Source organism: Strix aluco, chromosome 1 (assembly GCF_031877795.1).
Source record: "Strix aluco isolate bStrAlu1 chromosome 1, bStrAlu1.hap1, whole genome shotgun sequence".
Taxonomy (NCBI): Eukaryota; Metazoa; Chordata; class Aves; order Strigiformes; family Strigidae; genus Strix; species Strix aluco.
In genome coordinates, this window is record NC_133931.1 from 154,357,249 (window position 1) to 154,372,493 (window position 15,245).

The 15,245-nt window shown below is 35.4% G+C and overlaps 1 protein-coding gene across 6 annotated transcripts in view; it reads left to right on the forward strand.

Moving 5' to 3' along the window:
* The window catches only part of BBS9 (Bardet-Biedl syndrome 9), a 323,390-nt gene that overhangs the window by 139,508 nt on the left and 168,637 nt on the right, over positions 1 to 15,245 (forward strand). For all 6 annotated transcript variants that reach the window (XM_074841233.1, XM_074841242.1, XM_074841223.1 and 3 more), the window contains one exon: positions 6,387 to 6,569. In XM_074841233.1, the coding sequence (XP_074697334.1) occupies positions 6,387 to 6,569 (183 nt within the window). The remainder of the gene's footprint in view (positions 1 to 6,386; positions 6,570 to 15,245) is intronic.

The window sequence follows — 15,245 nt, forward strand, 5'->3', positions numbered from 1 at the left end:
TCAGTGGAAGATTCTGAATTTAAACAGTACGTGCATTTGGCTCCTATAGAGTGTTTGAGTTGACTGCCATCTTAACCTGTAACCTGTGTTGTGCTTGTAGACGATATTGCTTCATGGAAAATTCCAATTTAGAAAGGTGCTGTAGAGCTGTTAATGATAATTCTGTCATGAATACAAGAAAACAAAGCCACACAACTTCCCTTGCAACCTAGAGTATGTCCTTAATCTGGCTGTTCTAGTTTCCAGAAGCACAGATTGCAGTAGTAATTACTTTTGATGATCAATAATTTCATGTTCATCGGGTGAGGCAATAGAATTTCAGGAGGTAGCTGGGTGCATGGGTTGTCATGCTGCAGTGTCTCTTGCGTCTGCCGTCTTCTCAGATCGAGGTCATCTTGAGCTTCACTTGAAAGTTGAGTATTTGGTGTCTAGTGAATTGGTGCTTTGTTGTTGTCACAGTGGGCCTATGCCACAGTTTTAAAAACTGCAGTCGTGGTTAGCACTAGCCAAGGCATTCTTACAGGGGTCAGATAATTGTGGCCTGAGGTACTTAATCCCAGTGTGCACTCTCATGTACTCATTGCAGCACTGTGGGAATGCCACAGTGTTTAGAAGTGCTCCCTTGTGCGAGTGACATGGTTATTCTTTCTGGTGAGGGAGTGTTTGATAAAGATCTCTCCCTGACATGGATATCTTTGCCTGCATTCCATAAAGCTTTAGTCACCTGTCAAAAGCTGTGTGCACAATGGTTGTTGAGTGAGGTGGTCTGCACAGGGAATCAGGCTGCTAATCAATGTTTTGTTACTTTGTAAACTACTTTGAGAATTGCCAGTTTAAAAAAAAAAAGTTTACTCCCAGAAGAAGTCAGGATTGTGTTAATTAAATGGATATTATCACTTAAATTGTCTTACCTGTTTTAAAGGTTTGCTTTGCTGGTGTCTTAGCTTTTGTATGTGGCTGCATGTCATGTGTGCAGGGTAAACAAAGGGGTTTATAAGGAAAAAATATTTCACTTTAAATGCTTACATGTTCTATGTGAACTAGGACATGTTATGGAGACTTCTTGAAACCACAAAAAACTATTCTGTTAGATCTTGTTACAGATTTAGTAGCTGAGTTGTATTTCCCTCTCTAAAATGAGTGAATGTGGGAAAAGGTAAAATAAGGTAGTAGTAAATGTCGTGTTGCAATAGGAATGAACAAGCAGTAATCCTAGCATTTCTCGGCTCTCTATTTTTTTCTGCTTTATATGTATTAAAATCCTCCTTTATGAAGATTTAGTTTAAAAATTGTTGGAAGGGGTTGGATCAATTAACTACCTTGCAATAAATTATTCCATAAGAACAATTGTTGGAAGAGACCTGTGAGCTTGTGATCTCTTTTTTTGCTTTTATGACTGTGTACAGAATGGCTCTTTTGAAAACAGGTATAAAGGCTTTGATTATGGATTAATTTACTGTGGAGTAAATAATAGCCTTGATAATTCATCATCCCTGTGTCCATTTCAGCATAATTACATTTCTGATGTTTTTTGTCATCTTTTAACAAATTTTGTATAGAATACTTGCTCCTAAGTGCTATGGATGAAATGTAAAGTGATTCTGTATTCCTTAAATGCCAAACTTCTGCTCTCTTCAAACTGGATTTCTGCTAAAAATGAAGATACTTCAAATTTACTAGAAGCTGAACCCAGTGTGATAGAAGTAGGTGGCTAAAGTTTCACCAGTGGTAGACATTTCTGTTTTTCTTGGCTGTTTTAAAAAAAGAAAAACAAATTGTCAGTTACATTTCCTGGTCTCCATTTTAGAATATGGCATGAAACCTGTGAGAGTCTTCAGTCCCAGTGGTGTTAGGGACTCCAAGAAAATATACTACCAACTCAAAAGAAGGCTTCTTGAAACTTCATACTCATTTCTTTTCCAAAGTTTCAATCAACTTCCTAGCCAGCTAATAAGAAGGCATTTTGTATTTTTGGAATTGTCTTTGTATTTTTTTGTATTATTGGAATAAGCCTGGGAGAGTGATGTTCATTATTGCTTCAAGGAACTTGTCTGAATATACAAGAGTGGGTATGTTGCAAGCCTTTTTCATGAGGGATTAGTAATTTTGAAGTTACTGCTCTGAAAAATATCTTAAGTAAGCACTAGAAATGGAGAAATCTGATTGTTTTTGAAACTTGAATCACCATTAGTTTACAGTTTTCAAACGCTTGACATCTTATAAGATCTACTTAGCAATGAAATAATCATGGAGAGGAATCTTTCTGCTTGAACAGTTAAGGCTGAAGACATAAGAAATGCCCTATGCCTGGAAATTATTGCAGTTGAATCCTGGTAATAGTGTTGAGGACTGAAGTTCTCAAGATTATAAAAACACTTCTGGATTTCAGCTTTACCATTGCAACTGTGAATATGAAATTTAGTAAAAATCTTAAATGTCTTAATTTAGAGAGTAGTTCTCTCTTTTTACAACATGCTTTCATAAGTAACGTAATGGGCCTGTACTTTGCTGTAGGTAGGTGTATTGGAACAGAGCGAGAATTTGGGTAGAAAAATTTAAACTAAAAGGATGTAAGTGAAAAGAAGTTTTGATCAGTTGTAAAAATATATATTCAATACTGTACTTTCAACCCATTCCAGTACCTATTACATATTTCCTGCATCAGCCACATCCCTTTCTTCCATTGCTTTTAGAAAGAAAGTTTAAAAAACTTACTTTTAATTTTTTTGTTTGAAAGCTTCGGATATTGAAGGAGAAAGAAACAATATTATGCAATATAGACGTATTCTTTACTTGATAGTTTCCAGTTGGTCTGAAATCTTTGCATCTAAGCTACACTTGGGACTGCCAATTGCAATATATTTATTTTTCCACCTACCCCATGAAAAAGTGAGATAAGTAGAGATTTCCTTTTATTTTTATTTTATATCTGTTTAGAAAGATGATAAAATAGATCTTAACTAAACAGATTGAATAGCTACTGTGAGAATTGAAGATATAGTTGGGAATTTATTAAGAAACTGTGACTGAGTCTGAAGAGACTAGGATCTCAGTTTGCAAAGGGTATAGATTCTTTATTTCTCTCAGCTATTGTAAAATACAATTAGAGATAATGTTCAGGTGAAAATAAAATAATAAAAATGTGAATGTCATGTTTTTAGAACTTATTAATCCTTAAATTCTGCAAGCGTTTGAATGAAGAATGCTTCGAAAATTTATAGCTGATGTCCTGGGAGATGTTTAGAGTAATTTTCCTCTGTGAGGAAAGATTTCTTTTTTCCTCATCATATTAAGTAGTTACTGTGGAACCATGTATGGTCAAGTATCTTTAGTCCCTTCCAGCTGCTTTCTGTGTTGTTTTGACTTTCAGTTCTCAGCATATCTCAAAGGGTGCTGTTTGACAACCTTTCTTCTGTCTGTGGTATAGGCTTCTTAAAACTGCCACGATTCTGTGTGCCTACGTTATCATATGGTAATTCATATTGTATTATCCTGGCATTCCAGATCTCAGAAAGCTATATTAGGTCATTTCTTCATCTATGAACATAATTAATGCTCTAGAAATATTTTTTTTCCTTCTGGTTTCTCTGCAAGTGTAACAGTAGAACTTGTATATATGCAGTCATGTAAAGATTTTATTGCTGTATGTTTCAGTGACCTGCAACACTCCAAGACTGAACCTCTCCTTTAGAAACTTAGGCTTGTCACTGGTATAATATGTCTTGTATTATTGTGCATTCAGAACTGTAGAATTTTGTACCAAACCCAAGTTTTTTTTAACAGTTATACTTTTAAGGGTTTTTTATGAAGCTGTTTTCAAAATAGCTTATAGGCTTGGTACATTAGGTATTGTTGGGAGTACTGGGATATTTGTTTTACATCTGTAGCCACTGGAAAGGTGAGCATCTCCTTTGTTCATGGTTATGAAATGGAATGAAAGCAAATTCTGAAATGAAGGATCCTTAAGGTAAAAGGCCGTGTCAGTTACTTCTCTTTATGCGATTTATGCTTCTGAGGTATACAGTACAGTCTAAGTTGAAATATAGCACAGTGAGAGACCACCTAAGAATTCATGAAAGACGCAGTCTAGGAGGTGTCCTTTACCTTTGTTGTGTAAGTAGGGTTCGGGTAGCTGCCACACAAGTGCAACTGTATTTGGCTGCTTGTTCAGCAAAATTGGTATTAGCTGGGCATGATCTGTAATAGGATACAGCTAGCTTGCCTTTATTCAGAATTCCAGGATTTCTGAATTTATCCACTGCACTATCCATTCAGTAATGATATTCTAGGAAGCATACTGATGAACGTTATCAGTATGTTAAATTCATCTCGGCATATTTTTCTTCCCAAAATTCTCAAATGCCTATTGGACAGGAAAGGTGATTAGATATTTAAAGGCCCCTGTTAGACTGAGGAGAACTTTAACTGTTGTTGCTTGTCTCCTCAGAAAGATGAAGCTGTATAGTGCGTACAATTACTGGTTACAGTGGTCAGATGCAACTGATGTAGTGTACTATGTAGTGTCATGTTTATCAGGTAGCTTTGTCACCCATAACTCTGTTGGAAAGTAACTGCAATATGGAACTCCAGCTTGTGTAGAACATGAGATATGAAGAACATCAGGGCTTTGGTCAGAGCAAACTGAATGTGGGCACGATTACATCAGGTGACGTGTCTGTGATACTGTTACTCTCCTCTAACGAAAGTATGTCATGTTGGTTTTCACTATTTGGGATTAATTTCTCTATTAATTTCTCTCTTCTTAACATGGTTGTCTGGGCTTTTATTTTTTTCTTTTTTTTTGTTTTGTTACTTGGCTCTGATTTATGTAGTGTTTGAACTCATCAGTGTCCTGTGGGTTCTCCATTTTATTTGGAAACATTACATTTTAAAATCTAAACCAAAAGCTATCAACGTGTTTTGTTTGAAATGTTTCATATTTATAGTTCCCTAAAATTCTGTTTTCTTTATCTTCCCAGTCACATGGGAGCTTGGAGGGAACACACACACATCTCTAATGCCAGTGTTGTAGATTAAAAATAGTTTTCCACCACCAAATGCTAACAGCTGGTTGGCTTTGCTTCCCGGCTGAAGATGCATGGTATAGTATTTTTGTTTTCCTGCTGTTGCCAAATGTTAATGGATCAGGCTCTGCAAGTTTTACTTTGTAAATTCTGTTGTAATACTAATTACACTTTAACTGCATTTGTGTGAGGCTTTTCACAACTCCAGTCAAGCACCTATTACCCCATTTTGCAGATAAATAAACAGAAGGAGAAAGTGGTTGAGGGAGGTGCTTTGTGTTGATTTAAATGACAATGAAGATAATCAGCGCTGCTGTAAGCCAAGTATTATTCAGGCAACCTGAAGATGTAGTGGCATTAGTGAGAACAGGTTTGTAAGTTGTGCTCCCCCAGGATAAACCCTTAACCCCTACCCTTAACCCCTTTCCTTTAGTTGAAGTAATTCAGTGCAAATACCATGGAAAATCTCTTGTCATATTGTAATGATAGCAACTGCATATTGAAATCACTGTCATCTTCACTTTTCACCAGCGATGGAAAATGTCTAAACATTATATTTCAAGAAAGAAGGCATTTATAGCAATATTTTTCCCGATACCATTTTTTGTAATGCTGTGAGTGGACAATATTATGTACAATGACAAGTTATTTCTGAACGGAGTAGAATATCATGTGATAACTCATCTGTTTTTCCCCATCTTGAAGTACTCAGCAAAACTATCTCACCATCTTAGAAGAAGTGAATCTGCCATTTTATTTTATTTTGAAAATTCCTTTATAATGTCTGGCAGTTGAAGTGGTATTGCCTTCATATATGTGATCCATAATGTTTACATTTTGGCATAAAAGCTGAAGCAAGTGGTACAAAACATGAAGAGACCTGAGAGTTAATAAAATAACAGATGGCAGTTATGTTTGTGTGGAAATAATTATATACTGCATTTTTAATTGCATAAAATCAATGTATTGTTTTTGATTAATACAGTAGGCTTGCTGGTCATATAGGGATTAGTGTCTTGTGTGGTATAAACCTGAAAGTTACTTTGTTACCATGCATTATGTGATATGATGGGGATCAATTTCAGAAATGCCTTAAGAATATGCTCTAAACAGAATCCTTTCTACACTGATTGTACTAGATAGATTAATCCTGTTGCCATATGGACTTGAAATTGCCTTGGGTATGCAAAAGAAAAATCTAGATAAATGATAACTCATTTAATACTCTGTGGTTTGTGTTTATGGAAAACAGAATTCCTTGGGATCTTCTAAAGGAAAACAAGAGTGTGCCAAAGGTAATTTCAGCGTTGAGTGTTCGTGGATGGTGAAATTATACTTAACAGACGTTTGTAATTTTTGCAGGTAATAGCTCTAGCAGATGCAGCAGAAGAAAATCAAGCCAACATGTTCCAGGCATTCACAAAGTTGAAAAGCGCCACCCATCTGGTGATTATGCTGATTAGTCTGTGGCAGAAGCTCAGCGCTGATCAAGTTGCTATTCTGGAAGCTACGTTTTTGCCACTAGCAGAAGATACACAAGAGCTGGTAAGAATCTGTTAAGAGCTGCTCGAAAAATGCTCATTTAAGTGCTTAAATTTACATATTTCCCCATGCACTTTGTTGAAGACTGTCCTTTGAAGTGATTTAGTAGCCTTATTAAGTAGGTGTTTACAAACTACATTGATTTCACAGGAAAGTGGGAAAGTAGGAGTAGATTATAGAATGTTACATTAGAAGATATGGATGATACCAGTTAATTCCCGCTTAATCCTTCCTTATCAAGCCAAGTAGGAGTGTCTCACATAAGTTTAGCTGGTTTTAGCTAAACAGTTTAGCTGTCCAGTTGTCAGCACAAACAGAATAGCTCCAATTTTTTGAAGACCAATATAAATGCTATTATAATGTACATACATGTGTACTTGCATGCACACGTTCAAATAGAACTATAAAATATAGACATATACACATACTAATACAGTATATTTAATCTGTTAAGCATTTGCCGTGCTTGTCTTCAGTGTTTGCACATTGGTTAATATAATGGATGAAAGTTATACAAAGAAAATACTGTGAATAGATAATGTACTTGTATTCTCCAAACCATGCTCTGGATAATTCTGCATTGTGTAGATATCTTGCAAATTCTGGTCTGATTTAGTGAATGTGACTATGTGAGACTGTATGCAAAATTTGCAGAATGGTCTGTAAAGAAAGATAATGCTGGATTCAATTCTTTCTTAAGGTCCCCAGCTAAATACTGCTTTAGTTGGATTAAGGAATATTCTAAACTTAAAACAACTAGAGTTGATCTCCAGTTAGTTTCAAGTTCAACCTTCGTGCTGGGTTCTAGAATAAAGTACTTAAAGATAGCGTGCCACGGTTAGAAGAGAAATAAACTCTGACATTAATATGTCTCAGCAGTTTCTTTTAGGTATCTGAGCTATAAAGTATACTGCATAACCTTTCACAAATAACTTCTATGGAATAAAAAATAAGAATAATCTAAGTTCGCATTAGTTTTAATTTTCATGCTCTGCACAGGGTTTTTGCAATGTACAGTGGATCCAGAGTTTGGTACATACCCAGAATACTTAGAATGGTTTGTGGCCATTTAGGAAGCTTGTGCTGGCTTCCAAGTGAATCTAGGATCATCTGCAATTTCCGTCTGGGGGAAAAAGGGTTTTGGGCATTTTACATGATATTGACCCATAGCAGGCAAAGCAAAACAGTTTTGTTGAGATTTGTTTTGGATTTTGTCCTTATTTAAACTTGAAAAATCAAACTGCACAACCAAGGAGTATGCATTCCCATGAATAGAATTGAAAGAAAGTTCATATGTATCTCATAAAAGCCCAAACAACCATTTTTTACATGACTCACTTTTATTTTGCCATCAGGAATTGCATTGCTTTGACACATGTTTTGATAAAACATGGTGAAATCTGTTGCTTATCGTATATACTGAAGTGATATCCTGTATTATATCTTGATGTGGTTTTGATATAGTAGTTAACAATATTCCATGTTAAAGCTGTAAGACCTCACATAAATATTGTAAGGATGTACATCCTGCAGAGCAGCCAGGATGAAAAATGTAAACCAACAATAACTGGAGGTGGAAATGGAAATGAAACCTTTACAAAATACTGAAATACATGCCATATTGAAGTTGTTATGGCACCACAGAAATCTGAATGCAATTTAAGGAGAAGTTTAGTCAGGAAAGAAGGAAATCTGACATACCAATGAGGTTTACAGACAGAAGCTCCTAGCTAGTGTTCGGGTTTCCTTGTGAGCAGTTGAGTGGAACACTGGCAAAAGAAAGGACTCTGAAGAATTTTTATTTACCCTTCAAACAATTCTGTACAATGGTTTGTTTGTATTTTTATTTCGAGGGAATGTGTTAGAAGACAGTTTGGATGCAGTCTACATCTCCAGAACATTTTCTGCCTTGTGAGCATTAAACTATGGAAGTGTTTTTTTAATATAAGGGAAATGTTTATAATATACTGTTACCGTAAAAAGAAATGCTTCTCTGACCGTAACATCAACATTATTCTCATGTATGCCATTCCATTTAGAACAGATTGCATCTTGTTTTCTAGACCTGACAATCACTTCAGTTAGATATTTAGTAAATACTAAAGTCATGTTTTGTGTTCCCATTGTCACCATTTTTTTCCCAGACTGCTAAATGGTTTCTGTTGCTGCAACTTTTGTCTAATAATGTGTAAAATTTGGTTTTTCTTGTCTATAAAGATATAGCAGAAGTAATACTGCAAACCTGCATGTTTTCTGGGAATAACAGATATTTGGCATTTTATTTCCAGCAGTAAACTTCTAACTAGCACCTAAATAGTATTGCTTTGATTACGTTGACTAAAAAGGCTGCTCTTGTTTAGTATTGGAAATACAAGGACATTCCCCTTTTTCGGTGTTTCTTTCATAATTCTGCACAGTTTGAGGAGTATAACACCAGAAATTGAATGACATCTCTCAGGGCTCTGTTTTTGACCAGTGGAATAAATGAGGTAATCCTTCATTTAATGAAACCATTAAGAAAGTGATGCCAAAACTGAAAAAAAGTTAATCTTATTTGCACGGAAGTTAGGTGCAGTTTTGTCCAATGTACTTTGTTACTGTTGGACTAAAATTAACCCCGTATTAAAAATATAGAATTCTATATTGTTAGTATTTCAGAGCATAGTGTCACAGCTCCATGCAAACTGTACTTTAAAATGTATACTGATTTTGAGTCCTGTGTTTTGCTACCTGTTGAAATATATGGTAGAAAACTATTTTAGAGTGCTTTTGGAGACAAAGAATCCATGATCGCCACAATAATATTAGTGATTTATCAGAGATTTTATTATGCAATTGATTTTTTTCAGGAGAGTTGGTGACTGTTCTGCAAGACTAGCATATTTGTTATTAGCTTTATAACAGGGAGTGACAACAATTTGAAGTACTATAAATCTGAAAAATGAAAAAAGCAAAGAACATTTTAAAGGATGTTTTTCAGTGATTATACTTTACCAAGCTGAGTTAGCTGGATGGAAAAAGAGATTTGAAAAATGCTGAGTTTATGATAAAGCATGTGTTTACAATAGGAAATCCTTTTGGGAAAGGAGGGAATTTGTCCAGGCTAATTTAAAGGGTTCAAAGGGTTCATGCTACATGGGATAGTTTTGATATAAAGGTTGCATGGTGTCTGGATTGACTGATGGCTCATATGTCTCATCATTGAGCTATTAATGCTTTCTTTGTTTAAGATATTACAAAGGGAAAAAAATGTCTGTCAATACTGACATTCTAACTTTAGGACTGACGGAGGGCCCTCAGCAGTATAGCCTTCAATAGTAACTTTACTGAAGAATAAATATTTTCATAGTTCTCATGATGTTACCAAATAATGACATACAGGTACTTCATTGGTCAGAATCATCCCTTTGTTGTTATAGTCACATTTGTGATACTACAGTTAACAGTAATGGCTATAAACTGGCATCGAGGAAGTACATTTTAATCTCCTTTTATTTATGTTTGGAATCGTACCAATCAAGTAAATGTCTGTATTCAATCTTAATTTCTTACTGAAGTTGTAATTTGGAAGAAAAAAATGCCTGAGGGAGAAATGCATATTTTTAAGTGACTCTATGATCTAGTGTAATTAACTTAAGTTAGTGACTATAAATTTACTACTTTACAGCGTTGATTAGATAAAGTAGAAAAATATACTTTAAGGCAGTGATGAAAAAGACATGGTGTCAGAAGAAAGTCTTGAAGTGCCTAGTAAGAGTCATAGGAGTTACTATCAAAAGTGCCCGTGCTTTCTATAAGAAGGTCATCTGAATGTAAATGAATGGGAAACACTAGATAGCCTGCTAGGTTTTATGCATGATAGCAGATGGGTTTTATTGTAAAGTTCTTGAGTAACATAGAAAATACCCTTTTGTGGAAAGAATCCTTTACTGAGTGAAAGTTCTCAAGATTAAAGATAAAGTTATTTCTGTAATTCCAGGAGGCTTAATTCTGTCCAGACTGACAGTAGCCAACTTCTACTTGAATTTTTCCCTTAATGTTTAGTATTTTTGAAGCTTTGAGCTAATAGTTACATCTTTGGTGAGAGTAATTTTTATGAGCCTTAATTCTTGGAATTTATTGGAGATTGTTGCTTTTCACTAGTTCTTGTGATTAGTTAGAGTATAATCCAACCTAGGTCTTAATCACAGTAAAATACATCTGGAATTAGTTTTTGTGTCATATATTTTCTATGCTTGTTGTTTTAACCACTTTTTAAATGCAAAGCTCCAACTGTGTAATGGACTGAAATATTTTAAAATAGGCTGAAATATTTGGTATTTTATTGTTTGCCATAGGCCGATACAAACTATCTTTTGGTATTTTGTAATTTTAAATTTCTTAAACAGAACCAAAAAAACCCCAAACCCAACAAACCAACAAAAACCCCCAAACTACCACAAGGCAGTGACAACTGGTAACTTGGAACCAGTATTCCATACAGTTGTATTCTTTATTTCTCTGAACAGACAAGTTAATAGCATATACATTCTGCCCCCCTCCCCCCCCCCCTTCTCTCTAGAAACAAAATGGATAATACGGCTGAAAATAAGTAGTTTTAGATGGAGGGTCACATGAATTTTTTTTTTTTTTTCCCATCTGGGAAAAATACATTAAATGATGTTCACTATCTTTTTTCAAAAATCAAAACTAATAAAGAAGTCTTCCTTCTATTCGAATCAAGGCCATGCAACAGAACCTTTCAGAAAGACTTTTCTGGTACAGTCAAGCATCTAAGTCCAGTAGAAGTCAAAAAAAAAGAAAGCTAGTGGGTTTTATACCCTTAATCACCAAAATAAAAGGAAGGGGCTTTAAGCTTTTTCTGAGAAAAACCATTTTTCAGTAAAAAAAGTCAGTCTCAGTCCGAAGTTTAGTTTTGGTTAAGGGCAACATAAAATTGTCAAGTGGGGGAAAGGTGAAGCTGAACGAATGAGATGCCCACTCTTCCCTGGGCAGTGAAGGTCCAGTGTGAGGGAGGGAGGTTGAAAATGGAGTAGTGGTGCCTCGATCCTGTCATTGTCCTTTGCTTGGGCCATGTATATGTGACCAGCTGGAGAATAAGAGAAGTAAGATCATGGCTCAAGTACCAGCCTTCTTTGATTTTATGTTTTGATATGGAAGTTAAACTGTTTTGCTCAGTGCTCTGCCTGATAGCCTGCTTTCTAGAGGACTAGAGTACACCGGAGACAACTAGAGTAGTTGGAGAGAAGGACATGTGGTTGTAAAGCCAGTAAGTTACTGCAAATTGATGTGTAACCATTTCTGCTTTATTTGTGATCTCTTAAAAGCAGGGTTTCAAAGTGATTGATTACTTGTCAATTTTATGATGTCTAGAAATGAAACATCAAATATTTGTGGTAAGTAATTTTGGGGAAAGAGGGAATTTGAAGAGTGAGGTGGTGGTCTCACCACTACTTTAAGCGCTATCACAGTTCCTTTAAGTGTTTATGAATCATTCTCTTCCTGCAGTTAATTGTATTTACTGAGAAGACAGTGGGTTATGGCAGACATAGCAAGTTGGAGGCAACTTACACCCCTGTCTAATGATCATCTGTAGCTGAACTCGTGTGATTCTTCACAGTGGATTCTGTGGGTGGAACAGAAAAGTGCCGATGCTTTGTTGGTCTGAGAAAGAAAGGCTTAGCGTGGTCTGTTTAAACTTTTTTGTGTATTAATGAAAAGCTATAATTTATCTTTACCTGATGCTTTCCACTTCAAAGGACTAGCAGAAGAAGCTATGGCCAATTGTATTTTCTTTTTTGTTTTTCTCTTGTCATTGCAGTTTTTGCAGTGGCTGGTAAGAAGGGGACATAAGATTTTTTTTTTTTTTAAAAGGCTCACTTCTGGTGGTTGGTAATAGTACTGCTTTTCAAAAAAAAAAAAAAAAAGCTTTCTTTTTTGTTCCTGATGGCATAAAATTAGTTTAAACAAAATTATGCAGAAACAGGTTTTGATGTGCATTAAGAATTGTAAAAGTTCTAAGGACAAAAAGAATCATTGTATTCTTGTCATGTTTAGTTGTATTCCCTGGAACTTGTATCAAGCTCAGAACAAGCATTCAGCCTTGGTATAAACCTTGTGCTAATGGAAAATCTGACACATCTGTTGGTGAGATGTGTTGTAAAAAAATGTTTTTAGAATTAATTTTGTAGTTAACTTGAGCTATCACCTTATTTATTCTGCCAGTGTTAAAGATGCTGAACATAATCTTCAGTGGGCTGTCTCTGTTGTGAGCAGAAGCCTATTCAGGGATCTTATTTCTTGGTGTAAATTAGTCAAGGCAAAACTGTGTTCTGCTGTGATTAGTTTGTCTCCAGCATATATTACCTTCTTTAAAACTAACTTGGATATCCTGCAAAGTATTGCAGTTGTCCCAAGAGACATAGCCTTTGTTTGATAGATTAAATAAGCTTCTGTTATCAGACATCTTTCTCTGTGTAATATTGTGATGGGGACCTCTAAACTTTCTCTTTGTTAGGGTAGTGTAATCTATCTAGTTCAAGTACAAAGAGAAGCTAAAATATTTTGGTGTAGTAATAATTGCTGAATATGTGGTGCATACCAGGAGTCCAGATCAGTTACCTAAACTGCTTAATGACAAGAGTGATGCATTATAGTGATTATGGCAATGTTGTTGACCAAAGGTCTTAACGCTCAGTATATATAATCAGTGACTCTTTCTTTTGGGTTCCTTATTTTAAAGAAGCTGATTGTCAGTGGAGAATTCCTTTGATATTGTGTCCTAATTGAAAGATCTACGGACTCTTGCTAATTGAATACTAGTGTTTTAGAAATATAATGTGATTTATGATTGATTGTAAAATTCCACCAGAATTATGTGTATGCTGAAAAAACTTATCAGTTTTGGCATCATTAGTATATGGCCTTCATATTACATAATTGGACAGGGTTTATAGACTGAGAAGTTGCAATATTTGCTGTTAGTTTTATTTTCTGATTCTCACATCAGTTAAAAGCTATGCTACTTTCATTCCAAACACTGTAATGCTGTGTTAGTATCTGATTAAAAAAAGCCAACCATGTATCATGGCATTTTCTTAGAAACTAAGATAGAGGTACTCCCAATAATTTTATGAAGCTCTCTATTTATATTGGACATATGACTTAATGATATGCAGCTAAATTCATTATTTCCCTCAGATCTGACAGTTTGAAATGTTTCTGAGAGGGTATATCAAGATCTAATCACCAAACCATCCAAACTTTGTTCTTGGGGGCAGGGGGGGAACCAGTTGTGGTATCACTGCTTTTGGTTCTGAAGTTGTTGGTGGTTGTTCTTGCTTCTAAATTGTAATCCTAATGTACCATTTTTTGGTCATTATTAGATGACCTATAGCTGCTGTTCACACATTGTGGTGTTGTATAATCTGTCTACTGGAATGTGTAGAGATATGGCTAGATAGTGTGAGAAGATGTCATGTGAATCTTTCATCTTGTCAAAAGATCCCAGAAAAAAACTTACTGGCTTACTGTGATTTTCAGAGTAGCCATTTTTTAGATGGAGTTTTTTCCTTTTAGTTCATGGTAAGACACTTTATCTTAATTCCTAGACTGAGAATGATATACCACTGTTCTCTCATATCTGCACAGGTGGTGATAGACTCACTTTATATTAGGACAGACCAGTTCAAATTAAAGGAACATAAAGATTGCATAATTTATTTCCGCCATCTTCTTCTGGCTTTTTTTCAATGAAGCGAGTTTGATATAGCCAAAATATGGTTTTGATACCTCAGAAGTAAAACAGGTCATAAGACAAGGCTGTACAAACAATCAAGGAGTTGATGATCTTTGCCCAAGCTACTGTCTCAAGCAAAAAACCAGTAATTCTAGCATAAGCTTGAAAATTGGCTATTCAAGTAAGCATTCAAGTCCAGTTTGCCACTATCCATGTTGTCCCCACCTGTGCATTTTGGGAGAATAGAAGTTCCACAATTTGAAGCAACAGAGCTGAATTTAAAGTTAGTGGTGATCTAATGTATTGTGAGAATTTAAATAGGAAACAAACTTTTTGTCAAGCTGCGTTTTTTTCAGAGCTAAAATATTTGAGTGGGCATGATTCCATATTTCACAGCTTTTGGAAACACAAACTCATTTGTCAGGCTTTCATAGCATCTTATATTGGTAATCTAGTAAAGGGTATTATAATAAGAGAAGAAAAGTTCCTCCCCAAGTGTATTACTGACATGAAAATAAAATATGGGCTAGGATGCAGTAAAATGTCTAAAGAAACTTTTTTTAGCATATGTTTTATCTACTCTTTTCTTTTTTCTCCAGACCAAGTATAACAAGGTCTGATTCTTCTTCCCTGTATCAAAAATTATCTTGCTGAACCTCACTGAAGTTATAGACCTCATGTATGGCAGACCTGCTGTTGAATGTATAGCATTCTTCAGCAAGATGAGTGACTCCTGATGTGTTTGCATGCCTGCAGTCAGCTTTAACAGTATCTGCAAAACCCAAAGAGCACCTCAGTTTTTCTAGCTAACTGGTGAAAAGTTCTTGAGGAAGAGAAAGATGAAGTGTTAGGTGATTTCAGTGCTAAAAAGCAAAACAACAGACATCTGAAGCTGACAACAAAGAAACCAAACCACTCCATTCATGTAGTGCATACAAGAG